Consider the following 18,344-nt stretch of genomic DNA (forward strand, 5'->3'; position numbering starts at 1 on the left):
ATGTACAGCGTACAGCGTACAATGTACATTGCGCAGAGTATAGTGCATTTTGTACAGAGTATAGTGTACAGTGTACACTGTACATTGTACAATGTACACTGTACGCTAGTTGAACAATGTACACTGTACAGTTAAGTGATTTTACAAAACAAACCAACCTACCGCTCGCTAACCCTTATTAATTGTTATCTTAAAAAATTTTAAATTATTTATAGATAATTTTAAATTTTTATGATAAAATGAAAACAATTTTTAACAAGATGTTACCTAGCATTAATCTTTTGATATTGTGAAGATGTTCTACGAAAAATGATTCCTCTGTTAAGATATTTTTGGAACTTTTAACAAAGGATGAAAATATTTCCAAGATTTTCTGATTATCTGACGTCAATTGATTTTATCTAAATATCCAACCCCTTTAACTTAAACATTATCTTGTATATTAATCCTTGATGTCTGAATTTGTATGTTTTGTATGAAAACTAAACCAAAGTTTAAACTAATTACAGATAAAAAAGAAGACAGGGTGTCCTGCCAGAAAAGTATTTGAGTATATAAAATACAGGGCGGTCCAAAAATGAATTACAATGGAAGTGCCCCGCCAGATATAAACGCGGCCCAACAGGTGAACATTAGTTCTCGAATTTTCATGTATTTTATTTTATGAAAGATATTTATTTTTGTATCATCATCTTTGCATGTTTTACTTAAGTCCAATTTTCAAATTCTTCCAATTTTTATATATATATATATATCTTGATCTATTTAAACAAGACTATATGAATATGTAAATTTTATCAGGATTATTTTAAAGGATGAGACTTTAATGAGGACCTAAATTTTTTAACTCATTTATTCTGAAAGTTATATTTGGTATTCGGTTTTGAATTAAGTCTTTTAAAATATTGATGATATGACAACATAAGTAGTTAAAAGCTGTATGAAACCATTATTGTTAAAGGAAAAAGTAAACAAATTATGTGTAACCCTTTATATTTATAATGTAATAGCTTTGCCTGGAAACATTTTCTCTTCAAAAGACAACTCACTCGGCCTAAGTTTAAACTAGGCTAAAAATATTTGCTTAGTTCTACTGTGTTCCCCAGGTGATAATAGAGCCAAATTGGTCAGCGGGTTCCTGAGTTATGATCGATCAGACAGGACAAATTGCGATTATTTGTAAATGCTGTATATTTATATTTGTCAGGTTATATTTGGAAGACCTCTGATAACTCTAGGAGATGATAAGGATGAGGGATTAATAGAGAAACAGGTAGAAAATCATTAATTTTTCCAAACTTGTATTCTTTTGTAATTTTTTAATTCATAATCATGATTAATTATTATTATTTTTACTATTGAGATTTCATTTCACATAATACTAAACATAATTTTATATAAAATGGTTTAGGTATATATATCTCTGGCAATTTTCAATGCTCAATAAAAGGAAGACCACATTTTTGAAATGGCAGGACTAGGGCTATTTAGTGATTTTAGTTTCATCAATCATATTTGTAAAATTAGATTTTAAAGTTGTTTTATTAAAAGTAAATTTATTCCGAGTCTTTCGATCATGGCTTTCTGTATGTCTAATTAAGTTACATTACTTTAATATTATATTAACCAACAATTCATTTCCCAATGTAATCTAGTCACTAGTCACTATATCATCAAATTAAAGAATTTTCAGGAATAAATTCATTGTACTTATATTTACATGTTGATTTAATAAACATTTCTAGAGAAGAAAAAAATGTTTAAAAGCAATTATTAGTACAATTCAAAAATATTCTTTCCGTCCTGTCTGGTCTAATTTTGAATGCATCGATTCAAGTGTCTTGGACACCATTCTCTGTAAGTATCATTGAGCCCTCATCATTCGAATGATCTCCCAAATCTCTCTTACGCTTTGATTCCTCCGGTCTCGTTTTCCTTAGAGATTCCAATGGTTTCTTATGTTCTTTTGATAGTTGTCCTTTACTATAAGATCCTTTTCAACTGACCTATCACTTCGTGCTATTCAGACTAACTGCTAATCTCTAGGTTGACTATATGCGAGGAAGTACTCATTATATTGTAACACATTTTATCCTTGAATGCTGTAAGAAGCTGGAAGCCAAGTGCATCACTTCAGCTACGGCTGCATGCTTATTCCATAAGTTTTTCAGGTAAACTTTTTATCTTACTTGAGTTAAGTTTACTAACAATAGAATAAAGGTATACTATCATTTGTATCGGAAAGCATATAACTAACTTTGGTGCCACCTAACGGTCAGTAATGAAAACTTATCACAGTGGATAATATCCAAGAATCAACACCAAACAACGCACGGAATAATTTTTCAAAGAATTCAAACGTCTAAAAATTTATTTTTAACCAAAATCCAATTTGGTTTATTATTGAAGGAATCAAAACTGATTCAGTAACGATTATAAAACTTAAGATGATAAGAGGGAGGTAGATTTATTAATAATATTAAACATGTTGTTCTGGTTTTCAAATTTTAGTATTAAACTGCCTAATAACGTCCATTTCACATACAAGCCGAATAACTATTTTATTTATCGGATTTCTACAACATTAAAGTAAGCTTGCACTTGTGAATTAATTTTGCACGCACAAAAAGATTAACTTTGGACCGGAGCAAGATAGAATTGAGCATTTCTATCAAACAAGTGCACAAAAGATTCATCTTTCTAAGGCTAAAACATGATGAGTTTCCATCTCTTCACATCTCTTTTTGACCATCTATCCACTACTGGAGTGTAATGCTATCCCTACCCCATTTATCAATCTCTATTTAAAACTTAGGGAGTGTGTCTGTCCAGTGTCCACCCCCCCCCCCCTCATTTCTTTCTTCCTTCCCAGTTGTGCCTTTGATTTTACTAATTTAAATAGGAGGCGAGCCTATGTGGTTCAACTATCTAAATTTTTATTTGTTGTTCTGTTAGTTGTGCAAACATACTGGATTATGATCCTTACCTGGTGGCAGGAACCTGTATATATCTAGGTAAATACATATATATATTACAGGGACTGTAGGCAACATTTCAAGGTATTTTCCATGTTTAGAGTGGAATTTCCGATTTACAGTGGTACCTTTCAACAGCGGTCTAATCAAGCATTAATTAAATGTTCTTAATGTATTATAAAATCATTGATGATTTATTTTTAATTGAAGTTTCTCAAAATTGCGGATTCATGCTGCACAGATAATAAAAGAAATTGCCAGTATTCAACAAAAAGTTAAAGGTTAAGAATCGAATATGCCACTCATAGTCTAGATGCAGGGTTACTCAAAATTCTTTAAAAATGGAGTTACAATAGATAATAAAGCCTTCTCACTTATGGGCAGCCTGGTTATCTTTTTTTTCTTTGTTCAACTATATCAAATTGGGGCTTCTCACAAGTAATTTACGGATTTCTGCTTACAAAAACAATCAAGTAAACTGTCAAAATTAATCTATTTTCAATTGATTAAAAACGATGACATCTTGTACATTATTGATCAGAAATAGGGTTGAATGGAACCTCCGTGAATCGGGCATGCCTCTCCTTTTTTAGATTGAGGATCTCTTGAAATCACAACATTCCCTTTAAATACTCAGTTTATAAAAATATATGTTTGTAGTTGGTAAAGTAGAAGATGATCACCTGAAATTACAAGATCAGTCCCTTTAAATACTCAGTTTATAAAAGTATATGTTTGTAGTTGGTAAAGTAGAAGATGATCACCTGAAATTACAAGATCAGTCCCTTTAAATACTCAGTTTATAAAAATATATGTCTGTAGGTGGTAAAGTAGAAGATTATCACCTGAAATTACAAGATCAGTCCCTTTGAATCCTCAGTTTATAAAAATATATGTCTGTAGGTGGTAAAGTAGAAGATGATCATCTGAAACTTCGGGATGTTATAAATGTTGTCCATGCTGTCCTTCACAGGTAATTAACCAGTTTCTTTAACAATTATGCCTTCAGTTTACTTTATTCAGCCATTATTCTCCCCCCCCCCTGATTATTCTTTACAAAGAACTATGGCAATACCAACGCTTATATAAGTGAAGATAACACAAGACATTCTTAGAATCCTAATAAATTGGATAAATATTTTTAAATGTCTGGACATTTCATGGACCGATTTGCCTCAAATTATAACTGTTGAACTCGGGAGATTCAAGAAAATGTTTTTATCTTGGTTTTGAGATTCTAATTTGAGTAGGTCCACTTTATTAGAGAGAATTTAGTTTCCCGGCAACCTTAGTAACCTTGGCAGGGCTGGGTTCTCAAGCTAGAAAACAATATTCTTTTTTACACTACCATTTTTTAACACTCCAGCTAAATTTATTTGTTCTAGAACTCTAGAACCCTTGGCTCTAGGGGACGAATATTGGAACATCAGAGATGCTATCGTCCAGACAGAACTGTTCGTCCTTAGGATGGTTGGGTTTCAGGTAGGAACTCCACATAAAGAGATTGTTTGCAAAAATAAAGAAACAAATGAATCACCCTTAGTATTCAAAATTGTATGGCATGGAACGAGTAGGGGATCATGTTTAAAGGGACAGTAAAGGAAAAATGAAAGGGGGTATAGGCTGAAAGCTGATCACTTTAGCTCTTGATCGCGACCCATGAAAGTTTTATCTGATGTTTCTGTCTCGAGAAATTGATATAAAACTGTGTTAAAATCATACGAAAGTTCATATATGTAAAATTTAGAAAATCTTAAACTTAAATCACGTGACCAGAACTATCACCAATGGCAGAGCAGTATACTGATCACGTGTCTCTGCCTGTATCACGTGACCACTTTACTGCACTGTCATTGGTGGATTTTCTGGTCAAGCAATTCGGACGTGTAAATGATATTATGGATTAAATCTATTAAAAATAGAAATAACAAATATAAAATTAGAATTGGAGTAAACCTAAGTAATAATTAGCTTTCTCGGGGATATTATCGTTTTCAGATTGGTTGCATATTTGCTGAATTTAATCTATTTAAACCCACTACTTTTATACAAAATTGTATATATATTAATTTTCGTATAAATTTGACACAGTTGTAAATCAATTTCTCGAGATAGGAACATCTGATAAAACTTTCATGGGTCGCGATCGAGAGCTAAAGTGATTAGCTTTCAGTCTATACCCCCTTTCATTTTTCCTTTACTGTCCCTTTAATGACCCTTTCACCAGGCGGCGATCTGAGAGAACAAAGATAAATTCAGATTTTCGTTTTGTTCGGATTTTACGCATAAAAAAGTAAAATGTGACAATGTTTACTGTCTCATAAAAATGAATTAAAATTAAATGAGGTATATTTAAAAATCCGCCAAAAATAAGAGTGGATTGCTGTTAATTTTATCAAATTATAACCTTAGAACTGACGTTCTTACTTCAAAAATGAAAATAATTGGCTAACATTTTTTGTTATGTCTCATTCAATTTTTTAAAACGAAATATTTTTATTTTCGTAAGGTTATTTGGTTTAACAAAATTTACATGAAATAATTACAAGAGTTATTGTGTATGAAAAAACATTTTTGACAAATATATTGAGCTATAATTTTATAGCTAATTGTACAGTTAATAAGATTCGAGAATAAAATAAGATTCATTCAATTTTGATAAATTTTTATGAAATTTTGGAAAGCAATGAACATTTTCCCAACTATTTTTAAAAAAATTTGTCCGAAAATATATACAGAACTGGCAAATTTTGAAAAAGGTTGAAATCCTCCCAAGAAAAACAGAAAATCCAATAAGTTTTAACGATATTCTGATTCAAATTTGTTCAAAATGTATGAATTCTTCAGGGGCTTAAACAGATATTTTTCCAGATGAAGCTAAGATTATTTTCTTTCCAGGGGATCTTAGAAAATTTGAAACCGTCTGTAAACCATAGGTTTCACTGATCCAGGGGGGCTTATCCTCCAACCCTTATCCCAGTATACGCCCGTGGAAAAGCTTGCGCTATGATCATTTCCGAAACCTAGAAGATTTTTATTATTTAGGTTCGGTTTATTCACCCGCACAAGTACCTTCTTCATTACCTCAGCTCTATTAGGAACACTAATCATCTAGAATTAAATTTGTTTTTTTTGAATAAATGGTAAAAAATCACTCGTCGATTTCGGCGAGTTAAATTTTAAACCCGAAAATACCCATATTCAATTTTGCTATTTTTCCATTGTAAGAAAATTATTTAATTAGACGATTTGAAGTTAATAAATCTTGATTTTGATTTTGATTTTAATTTGTTTGACGAGAATAGAGATTGGATGAGCGCTGAGGACTGGGATAAATATCCTTTAGCAGAGACATCATGGAAGCTATTACAGGTACAGGTACAGGTACAGGTACATTAAACAGGGACAGGTACACTAAATAGGAAAAGGTATTCTGAACAGGGTACAGGTACACTGAACAGGGTACAGGTACACTGAACAGGGTACAGGTACACTGAACAGGGTACAGGTAAACTGAACTGGGTAAACGTACACTATAATGGTATATGTACATCTATTTTATTTACGTTCTTCACTAGTTTCTGAAACTATTCTCTAATCTCTATTTACTATATTTTCTTATTATTATTAAGGACCTGTACCATGATCCGCATGTTCTTAGTACAGATCCATCCATTACTGCTCTGGGTATAATACAGCTCACTCTAGAAATATATGGAATTCAGGAACTTAATCGATTAATCAATTAATCAATTAATTAATTTTAAAAAATACCATGAGAACAAATTCTGTTCAATATTTTTCAACAATCATTTTTTTTCATTGTTTGAATTAAACAATGGATGTTTTCTTGTTATAAACTCTAATTAATTATTTTATTATTTTAATAGAATATTGGTTAATATAGATACCGTTGATGAATGGTATTGAGAGTGGAGAAAAAGCTTGGTTTAAGGTCGGATATAATTTTATAAATATTATTTATGTTAGGATCACGTTTTGGTAATTTCCTAAGAATATAAATAATTGAAATGGTACCACTCAAAGACGTATTACACAGAAATTTCCCGGAAAATATTAATGCCGCCCCCCTCCTTCCAGTACATACAGGGTGTTCCAAAACAAACTTTGCAGTTGGGGGTTTTGGATCTGAGGGATTAAATTTCGTTTAATTTTCACAATCAAGTTTATATTGGATAGCTATATTTCAAGGTGTATACTTTTTTCTAGGCCTCATACTTTTCATGTTACAATCACTGCTTTAGATATTTATTTTATAAATATTATTTATGTTTTTACATGTTATGGTTATTTTCTAATTTAGGGGAAGGGGAATAAACTAATTTGTCAAGCCCACAAATAAAAGCATGTACACCTGAGAACACGTATAATAAATATATGTTCAGATACTGAGTAAGAAGGCCACTAAGGAGAAGCTGTGGGAAGTGATGACAAGGAGTATAGAGGTGTACAACAAGGAAGCTGCTGCACTTGAACCTATCTCATCAAAAATAACCTGCTCATAATCAAACATATCAAGCTCATAGCAATCAATCAGATATATCAAAATCATAGCAACCAACCAATAAAATATATCTAGCTCATAGGAATCATCAATTAAATATATCATGCTCATAGCAATCCATCAATCAAACATATATAGTTCAGAGCAATTAATCAATCAAACATATTTAGCTCACAGCAATCCATCAATCAAATATATCCATTATCCATCAATAGTTTCATCATAATTATCAATATCATCATCATACTTATTGTTTAAATAAGTTCGAAAATGTTTTCCTCTCATGTAAAATATTCTGTGCATTTTCAACGCATTTTGTATTTTGTTCCTTTGTCCACAAAGCCCATTAGTTTTGTTTATTTGTTATATTTCCAGAAGAATCATGAGTGGACCTAAGGAGATATTGACCCATGCTCAGAAGGTTTGCAGATTATACAAGGTAAGGCATAATTAAATGCAATTAAGGAGTTTTCCAGTTNTGGGGTACAGACTCCTTCAATAAATTCACATTTTCCTAAATGTCCGTTAAGAGAGAAATCTTTTGTTAATTATATATTAAGAAGTGAGCTTGAGCTTTACCAAGTATTAAAAATTATTTTACCTGTTGAAGGGACTTCTTTAATATAAATAAAGGGGCTTGTTAGTTGTTTTTGTAACATTATAATCGGTCCCTACGTAATATAAATAATAGTTACAGTGACTGTTGCGTAATTTCAAGTGACTTTTGATGTATAGAGTGACGTGTCCGATTCACAACGGTACCCTGTAAACCTATGTCGGAATAACGATGAGGTAGATAACCGCATTCTTATAGCAAAATATGAGCGCAGGGAGACTCGAGGTTACAGTGTACACTGTACACTCCGTGCTAGTGTACACTTGCGCGGTTCTTGGCACTTAACTTTCTATGTAGAAATAAGAAAATCCACGAAATTCTTGATCAAACAAAGGTTTAAAGAGTATATCGTTGTAAATCGAGCATGCCACTTCTTTAATGGAAGGTCACTTGAAATTACGCTTACAGTATTTTTAAATAGTTTTAATTTTTCAAAGGGAATAGCACCTTCATCATTCAAGGTTCATATCTTTCAGCATTTTACTGGGAATAGATTTGTTAAAAATGTATTTGTATTCTTCAGGCTGCTCTTCGTTCCACTGAGAATTGGACTCTGGGTAAAGCTGAGCATAGGTTTAATGCAACAGTTCTTCGAGCCAGGTAGGCACTAGGCAGTTTTTATGTAAAGTTATGCAGAAGTCAGGGGAACATATTTTCAGAGAAACAATTTGAAACTCAGTTTTGTGGAAAAGATAAAATGATTTAATGACTTAGAAGTTTCAAAATTAAGTTAAACTTTTTTATTTTAGTTTTAAGTTCAGTTTACATATTTCTACATTAGCTTAATTGCTATTAGCAACGTTAGTGATTTGAAATGGGTTAAAATTATATTCAGAATTTATTCAATAAGATAGAATCTACTTTCCTAATATATTTCGGTAACCCTGGAAGCTTTTTTAATTACAAAATTTAAAATTTTAGAGTTGATAAAAACGATAATTATTTTGTATTTAATATCACAGTTTGGAGGGATAATTGTAGATTTATCTTGTACTAGCTTGGGAACCCAAAGTTGCCCAGAGTTACTCCCGCCGTTTACCCGCACTTGGTCGTAAATTACGATTTTAGCTATTATTTCCCAATATAAGTCGACACACTCTATTTAGAATCTCAATACGACGCTGAGAACGAGTTCCTCAATTCAAATTTAAGGCAAATCGGCCATGGGGTTCCTGAGTTATGATAGGACAAACAAACAAACTAACAGACAACTTTATATCTAGACTTATAGATTATAGGTTTTACGAAACTAGGAATTGAGAAGGAAAAATACTACAATAAGAGGTATATTTCATGAACTCATGAGTAGGTTTCAATCATTACCCATGAGACTTTGAATAAGAGGGATAAATGCCATGAGAAGAGGAAAATATTATGAACCCTCTTCTTGGTTTGATAAGACAAAACATGAGCTCTTGTATAGGATTGATGAAACTAGGAATTAGAAGGATTAACACGAGTTATTGTATAGGTTTGATGAGACTAGGAATGAGAAGGATATGAGAGTGACTGCTGCAAGGTTGGAGGAAGCTAAACATGAACTCTTTTATAGGTTTGATGAGACTAGGAATGAGAAGGATATGAGAGTGAATGCTGCAAGGTTGGAGGAAGCTAAACATGAACTGTGGGAGAAGCAGCATAGTGATCCTATCATCTTTAAGGTAGACTAGGGGGAACCAAGGGGTGCACAGCGTTGTTAATTTTTAGAATTATAAAGCAATCAACGCCAGGTTACATTTAGGAAATCTCTTCAGGAATTGAGTCTTTGTCACAAAATCAAACTTTCTAATCCATTAATTTAGATTATTAGATTATTTGATCTAACAAGAGTCATAGTTTGAAATGTCTAAGGTCTATGACATTGGGTTGCTAAGATATAGTGATTGCATTGGATGGATATTCAGAGTTTGTGGCAAAGACTCGATTGATTTTCATAAATTTTGATGCAAGGGAACAATCAACAGTGAACACAGGCAAATTTTAAATTTCAGTTAAAAGAGTTAGAATGTTGACCTATCGTCTTAGGAACTTAGTTTATTTATAGTTTTCTTGGACTCTAACGAATGAATCAATATCCACTATCCATATACATTAAAATTTGTAAAAATGTTAAATAAAATTTTAACCAAAGTTTTGTTGCGTCTTCAATAACGCACAAAAGATGTCGCAAAAAAAGTGAAAAGGGTTTTTGGATTAATGCATTGTCTTCAATGGCAACCATATTTCAATCATTCGTATACAATTTTTTTAGAAAATAGGATCCCTCAAGAATGAACAGTTCAAAAATTATGGCTCCGATCTCCTTTTTTGGACACCCATCCATATATCCTGAAATATTAAAATGAAATCTCTATTCTGTATAGAACGATGCAGGAGGTATCTGCTACAGAAGAGAACACACTCATCTGGATTATCTATTTGATCAATATCATCCTTGGGAGAAGGTATATCACCATTTAAAGAGATTGTGAACGAAATTTCAACTAATCTTTTTTTTTGTAAACGGCATAGTTGATTCAGAACGGCACCCTTTAAAGCTCTGTATGATAAAGAATGAATAAGATTTTTATATTTTAACTTTGTAAATTTATTTTTTCAATGACAATATCTTCTACATTGTTGATCAGCTTAAGTTCTAAAGGGTGCCGTTAAATAGAGGGATATTGGAAATTGTCTAAAAAAGTTCCGATCGTTTTTAGGATTATAGATTTTCGATTCTTCTTGGAATCCTTCATATTATTGAACAGAGATGTCTTAGGAACAGTTTTTTTATCTAATTTTTAAATAAAAATGTTGGTTCTTAAAGGAACTTTAAACGTAATTTTAAGTGAATTGGAATATTTGATTCACAACGGTACCCTTTAAACATTTATTGGACTAAAATTGGTGGAAATATTGAATATTTTTTCTATAAAAATGACTTGCGGATTTGTTGCTACAGAAGCAATGAGAGAAAATTATCAGACGAAGGTTTTAAGGGGACACTTATGGATCGATGACATATGTCACCTAATTGAAATTAAGCCTTCGTTCCTTTTAAGTTCCTGATAGATGATTTTGGTCTCTTCGATTTCTATTCAAATTGTTTATATCTTAAACAAAAATTGATTCTTTAGAAAAATACTTGTTGAAATACTTTTCATCTGACTGGACCACTAATAAAATAGAATATTTTTTAATATGTTAACAATTCATAACGTCGTCTTAGGACAATGGATTTTAAAAACCTTTGAATAAATAAATCCCAAGAATTTGTTTAATTTTTTGTCTTGAAATACAACGCAGTTTGATAAGAACTTTAAGTAGATATTATTCAGGTGTAGATTTAAATACCCCCAGTTTTCTGGTCCCAAAACAAGACTTCGGGTCAAAAAAGAAAAGAAAAAGATTCCTCCAGAAAAAGTCCAAATTTTATATCTTTAATGTAGAAAAGGCTATATAACCCGTTAGCATACCATTTTTAGGGACACTCTGATAAAATTAAAGTAGTAATCTCTGTTTGTCTGTTGGTTTGGATGTCATAACTTATGAACTCTTTGACCGATTTTCATAGCTTAGTTAAAAATTTGAGTGGGTTGATTTTCATAGAGAAAACGCCGGGCAAAGCTCGGTTTCTAATCTAATTCTAAGCGTAATTTCAAGTGACTCTCCACGCAAAGAGGGCAATATCCGATTTACAACGGTACCATTAAAACCTTTTTCTGTTAATCGAGTGTGTAAGTCTATCGAATACCTTGTTAATTCTTGCAAACCTCTGTGTACAGTGTGAATTCAACACGGCTGATCCGTTACTTATGTATATTTCACGTTGAAAGCGGTTTTCAAAATATTGGAAAGAAAATTTGTATTTTCTGTCACATCTAGAAAATTAGGAAGAGCAGATTAATATTTTTTTAATAAAAAACCGTTTAAAGAAAGTGTTCAACGGTTAAAAGTTTTTCCATAGATTAATGAGGAATAGTCCGACCTGACACTTTGTAAAATGAATCCCTTTAACATTATAACTATCTTATCTATTTAGGTTATGATGAGAGATTTCTTCGAGCGACGCGAAACTTTGAAGAAGGAATATGAAGAATATTTTGAGAAATCCCTCACCAAGAAATATCAAACTGAACCCCTTGTTGTATAAACCTAGTAAATGAATCAGAATACGCCTGTATACCTAGAACAGGACTTTCAGTTGTAGTCTTTACTTGATAGATTTATTCTTTTCAGAACAAACATGCGTCTGACACAGATCTTACTCGCCTGGCCAAAAAAGAGACCTAAGTGAGCACTTTGCAATATTTTATGGTTTAGTAATTTCTCAATTATACTGATTTTAGCTTTGAAATCCCACCGGCCATACATCAAAAATCTGGAAAGTTTTGCAGATTTTTCTGTTTTCATTGGTGGATTTCCAACAATGATTCATTGGTGGATTTCCAATAATGAATTCATTGGTGGATTTCCAACAATGAATTCATTGGTGGATTTCCAATAATGAATTCATTGGTGGATTTCCAATAATGAATTCATTGGTGGATTTCCTAAAATGAATTTTTAACGAAATTTTTAAATTTTTAAATTCGAAATTAGTCATTGAAGTTTGGTCGTTTTGAATTATTTCTGAAAACATGATTAAAATGATAAAGTTTGACTAAAATAGAACCTTGTTGTTGTGAAGAATTGAAACGATCTGGTCTGTATAACTGAACCCAATCCCTTCATTTCGTAATTTGATTTGATCATGATTTACTTTGATTATTATCAGTATACGTTGCAAATTGTTGATGTTAAAATTTTCTAAGAATTTTTATTTACTTTTGGCAATTCAATTTAAAAGTTTGATTTTGATCTGAGATTTTCCCGTGTTCAAATTGTTAAAATTTAGAATTTTATTCCAAGAATTCTATTTGAACATTAAACTGATCAATTATCATTTTCATCTTGAAAACAATGTTGAGTTTGAAATCTTCAATCCTCAATTGTGGGAGGGGAGGGGGTGGGGGCTGCGACCAATTTTTGAAAGTCAAAAGTAAAAGCGTATGGAAGCTGAAACTTATTGCATTGTATTGTATTTAGTCCTATTCAAAATAACCTAAAATAATAAATTTTGATCGATGACTTCAAATTTGCCTTTGACCTTAGAAATAGTTTACGGCATTCAACATAGGTAACCTGATTTTAGTTGTATCTTTTATAAAAACAATAATCACAGATTAGACCTAGTTGTCATTTCCAAAATGTGGTCTGCCATTTTTGCGCTTTTATAATTACCGTAGACAGGAATGATTTCTTTCAGCACAAGACATTTTCATCGCTTCATCTAATAAATTTAAATTTATATGAAATTCTTATTATTTCTGGTATTTTGAGAGCATGAAAATTGCAGACCACATTTTGGAAATGGCAGTACTTGACTATTTTGTAATTATTGTTTCATAACAAACTATTGCTAAAATCAGGTATTCTATAATGAATGCCGCAAGCTACTTCTTAGGTCAAAGACGACTTTGAAGTTATCAATCAATTTATATAATTCCGGTGTCCGAATAGGGCTGACTAGGGCTGTACAGTGTACAACTGACCACAGTAAATATTGTTTAGTGGTTATATTTGGTCTGGAAAACATCAAATGGTGAGGAAGGTTATGCCCTGGCATCTAAACACACTAGAGAAGGATATTAATAGGGTAGGTTCCAATTTTAAATTGTTTTTTCATTGTTTTTAAACTACAGGGTGTCCCACGAAGCATGACAGTTAGGAGACAACTTAAAGGTCGTCTTTAATCTTTGAAATAATTGAAGGCATTCATTCATCAAACTACTTAAACATGAATAAATCTTAAAACAATTTCAAAATTCGTCTAGTCCTGGCATTTTATAAATGTAATCTGCCTTTTTGTGCTTCAGCTGATACTGAAGATTTTGAGAATTTCGTTAAGATTTTAATTAATTGAATTAAAACAAAGATTGTAACAAAATTGTAATCTCAAAAAAGCCAGACCACATATTGGAAATACCAGGACTAGGGTCGTATGTTGTGATTATTGTTTTACTTTTCCAATTCGGGTTACGCAAGTATACTGCGTATTAGTTCAAACATCAAAGTCGACTTTCATGTCGTCTCTCAATTTTTATGTTTCGTGGGACACCTTGTATGTTTCAAAATAATTAAAAATAAAACTTATCACTTATTTTTTCCTATATTTCTGTCTGAACCTAATAAAGTAAAGATAGAACTGAGGCCGAATTTAAAGAATTTGAGCGACGGTTTGAATTTCAACCTCGGTTAAATATACTTGGTTCCACTTAAATTGTATCAAATGTTACGAGATTTAAGCCGGTGCTTAATTTAAACCGAGTTTTGGCGGATTTAAGCCGCGGCTCAAATTCTTTAAATTCGGCCTCTGGACCCTTTTATTTTACTTTCTAAGGCGATCAATTTTACACGACATTTATATTATATTATATATTTTTAGGAGAAGACAAATGCTTTATTATGTACTCGCCCCTACCTGACACCTGAACAGGTCGGTGACTAGTTTAAAATCACTGTTTTAAAAAAAAACAAATAATGATTTTTTCTTATAATTGTATCTCAAATTGCAGGCTGATAACCTCCAAGCTAAGTTAAGAAAAAACTGTTAAAAACTTTGTCTCATGTTCTGGGGAAAAATGATTTTTTCAAAGTTTGTGAGAGGATTTGTCAAATAGAATCCGTGGAATTGTTTATCAGTGCTTCTATATTGGGTACCCATCTAGCTATGGAATAGTTAGACATAAGTTATGATTTTAAATAGTGTAATGAATATGTAAGATTTTATACAGTAGACTGTCGTTTTAATTTCAAATGACTCGTTTTTATACAGTGAATAACAGACATATGAATACATAGCAAGAGTTTTTTGTAATGTCGTATTACATATTTAAGATCTAATGCCGCGGAAAAATGAGTTTAATATAGCTCTGAAATATTATTGCAATTCATATGGTAATATTAAACTCGTTTTTCCGCGGCATTTTATCTTAAATATGTAATACTACATTATAAAAAACTCTTGCTATGTATTCATATATCTGGTATTCACTGTAAGAGAACCCGCAATTTAAAATACTACACTTTAAGAGTAAAAAACATTGATAATAGTTATCTCATTTAAAATGTTGTGTTGAAGATTCTCCTAACCTCACAGAGTAATAAAAAAGGGGTTAGTTCCACATTTTTGAAAATGGACCCTCTTCAGGTTTTGAGATTTGTTTTTGTTATGAAGATTCAAAACAAACTGTCTTTTTTGACTGTATAAAGGTTCTAAAGGTATCATTGTTAATCAGACACGTAACTCTATGTATATGGACTGAAGGGCCACTTGGAATTACGTCTACAGTACCTTTAAATGTTGTCTACCTATTCAACTGTACTAGGAGAGGGTTGGGATTGAAGCTAGAAAATCTACAGATCTCAGACCAGATCAATATCTTTTTAAGTAAGTTTATTTAATTCATTAATTCACTATTTATTATTTTTATATATGTTTAGTACATACTTTAAATATAGGTAAATTGTACGTTAAAGATACTGTAAAGGAAAAATGAAAGGGGGTATAGAATGAAACCTGAGAATCTCAGGCGTTGAACGATACATATAAGACCGTATAGTCGGTATTACGTCACCAGAACTTCAGCCAATGGCAGTGCAGTATCGGTGTCACGTGATACAGACGGAAATCACGTGACCAGTATACTCCACTGCCATTGGCTGAAGTTCTGGTGACGTAATACGGACTATATGTAATAATGTTTTCAATTATATCTTTTGAAAATTCAAAATAAAAATAAAAACTATAATAGGAGCAAATCTGAGATTCTCAGGCTCCTGTGGAATATCGTCGTTTTCAGATTGGTTGCGTATTTGTTTTCTGTTAAATACCACAACTTTTATACTAAATTGAATATATATGAATTTTCGTATAAATTTGACACAGTTTTATATCAATTTCTCGAGACAGGAACATCAGATAGATGTCTTCTTGTATCATTTAACGCCTGAGATTCTCAGGTTTTATCCTACACCCTATTTTCTTTTACAGTTCCTTTAAATTAAAATCTAACACAAAATTTAGCTTTTGTTTTGTCGGTGTATAAACGAAACTAGAGGAGCTACTATGTCACTATTTCGCACCAGCTGCTATGATATAGATTTGTATTATATAAGCACTTACCTTACATATTCGAAGGACTTCAAAAGACTTTTTTCTTTATAATAAATTTAAGAGCTTTCAACATAGATTTAGACTGCTCATTGTTTTAGTTTTATCTATATAATAAAGCTCTTCGTTCTTATATTTATGTAAGCTGTAGCCGGCCAAACGGCTCGGCCAAAATGGCTGAATTTTTTTTAGGTAACCCTTGGCTTAAAAAATCAATTTTTTTCAAAATTCCATTTTTTTCAAGTGTTTCTAAAATTTCACGGACAACGCCGGGCCCTTAAGCTAGTATATATATTAGCTACGAAATTCGATTTTTTTTCAACAATATAATTTTTTCCATTTTTTTACGGGCAACGTCGGGTACTTCAGCTAGTTACAAATAATAAAGAAACACTCTGAAACCATAATTCTAAACCGATTTAGTAAACAGTGGGACGTCCAGGAAACGGTGGAAAAGGACGACGACATTTTTATGTATATTTGACATTGTTTTAAAGCTAACAAGTGATACCAGTAGCTTAGAAATCAAATTATGAATTGAATTAGGTCTTTGCTCACTGTACTTCACATTGGATGGTTTAAAATTAAAATATGAGTTTAAACTTTCATGTGTATGTTCCACAGTTGTTTGAGTCCCATTTTAGTTTTGGAAACCAGAATCAGAACGTCCCTAAAACTCAAATATGATTTGATTCTACCATTTTGTTTTTAGATTGCGCAAAGCCCGAATTGAAGGAACCAAGATGGCTCCTACACGTGTTGAAGATAGTATTGCGCAGATGAAAAATACAATCTCCTGGGAATAGATGGAATTAAACGTGTACCTTTAAATAAATTTGTTCATGGAACTAATTTTGTTTTATTTTCAATAGATAAGTTTAGTGCTGAGATTTAAAACTAATGCTAATTTTATGAGAAGTATGCAATGAACTGTTGGTTTCTTGTTTTAATATCGGCCATCTTGGATTAAAAACGGATAATTTCTTTCGAATTAGCGTTATAGAACTCTGGGTAGATACAGTGATAACCAGAAAACTACGAATAGAAAGACGACATTATAGCAATACTTAGGTGTATTTGAGGTTAAAGCTTTCTTTTTGCTCCTCAGCTTTGAAAATTTCTAAGACATTAATAGTTTAATGTTCGCCTTTCTTTTTCCTGATTACCAAATGAGGAGTGCGCATGCCGCAAACACGATTGGGTGGCGTTTGACTCCCCCCTCTCATATAGTCCCAGAGAAAGGAAACGAAGAGGTAAAGCTCGCCTCAGTCGCATTTCTTTGGGGAGGTCACGGTTGTAATGGAAGAAAGGTTATTTCAGAGGTGTACGCATCTTTTGTACTGTCTCTGAGCGGTAATGTAAACACAAGACGGATGTCGAAATCTGACATGGGATCAATCTTTCACTTAAAAAAATCAATGAAATATTCTTGTCATAGGAAACTATTATGTGAATTATCAAAATTTAATGCTTTTGATCACTGAAAAGGTGTTCAGTGTTGGATACGTATATCGTGATGTACACAACCCCTGTTAATCAATTAATAGGGTGGTCGGTTGTGCACATCTGAGGTAAGCTTTACTTATTCTTTTGCTTTCTCTGTGTCTCTTCTCGGAAACCTGTATTTCGTCTACTAGAGTAATACAGTCTCTTCACTGTTAATTTTTCAGAAATGTTTAAGAACATGATACAACGTTTTGTATAAAAAAATAGTGTCATTTATCGCATACATACTGTCAGGTTTATCTACATAGGATTAGACTATAAAGAGTAAAGACGACATAAAACTCTAAAAATATTACTCCCATGGCGTTAATTATTCTGTCTTAAATATAGGATTAATAATGGCTTATCAAATTATTAAGCAAAGGATTTAACTAGTTTATTGTTTGTGGGTAATCCCTGTACGTTTACTTATATTTTGCTCATATTCAAGAACATCTCAACTAAATATCACTTTTTCAAATTTTGATTAGAGATTCTTTCCCTTCAGTATTACAATATAAAGCAATTATTAGAAATTCAAGGCGCTTC

At 31.9% G+C, this 18,344-nt stretch overlaps 2 protein-coding genes across 2 annotated transcripts; both read left to right on the forward strand.

Moving 5' to 3' along the window:
* Positions 1 to 215: 215 nt before the first annotated feature.
* LOC111704704 (cyclin-Q) lies at positions 216 to 7,544 on the forward strand. The gene is made up of 11 exons (XM_023477025.1): positions 216 to 625; positions 1,208 to 1,273; positions 2,047 to 2,171; positions 2,956 to 3,014; positions 3,879 to 3,948; positions 4,361 to 4,457; positions 6,021 to 6,073; positions 6,281 to 6,347; positions 6,608 to 6,700; positions 6,883 to 6,930; positions 7,382 to 7,544. Exons 1-11 carry the CDS (start codon positions 578 to 580, stop codon positions 7,499 to 7,501), a joined length of 846 nt encoding a protein of 281 aa, XP_023332793.1. The 5' UTR covers positions 216 to 577; the 3' UTR covers positions 7,502 to 7,544.
* Positions 7,545 to 7,875: 331 nt separating this feature from the next.
* LOC111704705 (NADH dehydrogenase [ubiquinone] 1 beta subcomplex subunit 9) lies at positions 7,876 to 17,158 on the forward strand. Its single transcript, XM_023477026.1, has 9 exons — positions 7,876 to 7,939; positions 8,640 to 8,716; positions 9,669 to 9,777; positions 10,480 to 10,560; positions 12,138 to 12,388; positions 13,709 to 13,793; positions 14,583 to 14,633; positions 15,526 to 15,587; positions 17,023 to 17,158. Exons 1-5 carry the CDS (start codon positions 7,883 to 7,885, stop codon positions 12,246 to 12,248), a joined length of 435 nt encoding a protein of 144 aa, XP_023332794.1. The 5' UTR covers positions 7,876 to 7,882; the 3' UTR covers positions 12,249 to 12,388; positions 13,709 to 13,793; positions 14,583 to 14,633; positions 15,526 to 15,587; positions 17,023 to 17,158.
* Positions 17,159 to 18,344: the final 1,186 nt, after the last annotated feature.

Source organism: Eurytemora carolleeae, unplaced genomic scaffold (genome assembly GCF_000591075.1).
Source record: "Eurytemora carolleeae unplaced genomic scaffold, Eaff_2.0 scaffold627, whole genome shotgun sequence".
Taxonomy (NCBI): domain Eukaryota; kingdom Metazoa; phylum Arthropoda; class Copepoda; order Calanoida; family Temoridae; genus Eurytemora; species Eurytemora carolleeae.

Bases quoted from the DNA above. Each gene is read 5' to 3' on its own strand.
- LOC111704704 (XM_023477025.1), top strand. From the start codon at position 578: ATGAATTACAATGGAAGTGCCCCGCCAGATATAAACGCGGCCCAACAG. The intron at 3,015-3,878 runs GTAAATACATAT...ATATGTCTGTAG, and splicing joins AGGAACCTGTATATATCTAG to GTGGTAAAGTAGAAGATGAT. The intron at 4,458-6,020 runs GTAGGAACTCCA...TTTATTATTTAG, and splicing joins TTAGGATGGTTGGGTTTCAG to GTTCGGTTTATTCACCCGCA.
- LOC111704705 (XM_023477026.1), top strand. From the start codon at position 7,883: ATGAGTGGACCTAAGGAGATATTGACCCATGCTCAGAAGGTTTGCAGA. The intron at 8,717-9,668 runs GTAGGCACTAGG...ACTCTTTTATAG, and splicing joins GCAACAGTTCTTCGAGCCAG to GTTTGATGAGACTAGGAATG. The intron at 9,778-10,479 runs GTAGACTAGGGG...TATTCTGTATAG, and splicing joins GTGATCCTATCATCTTTAAG to AACGATGCAGGAGGTATCTG.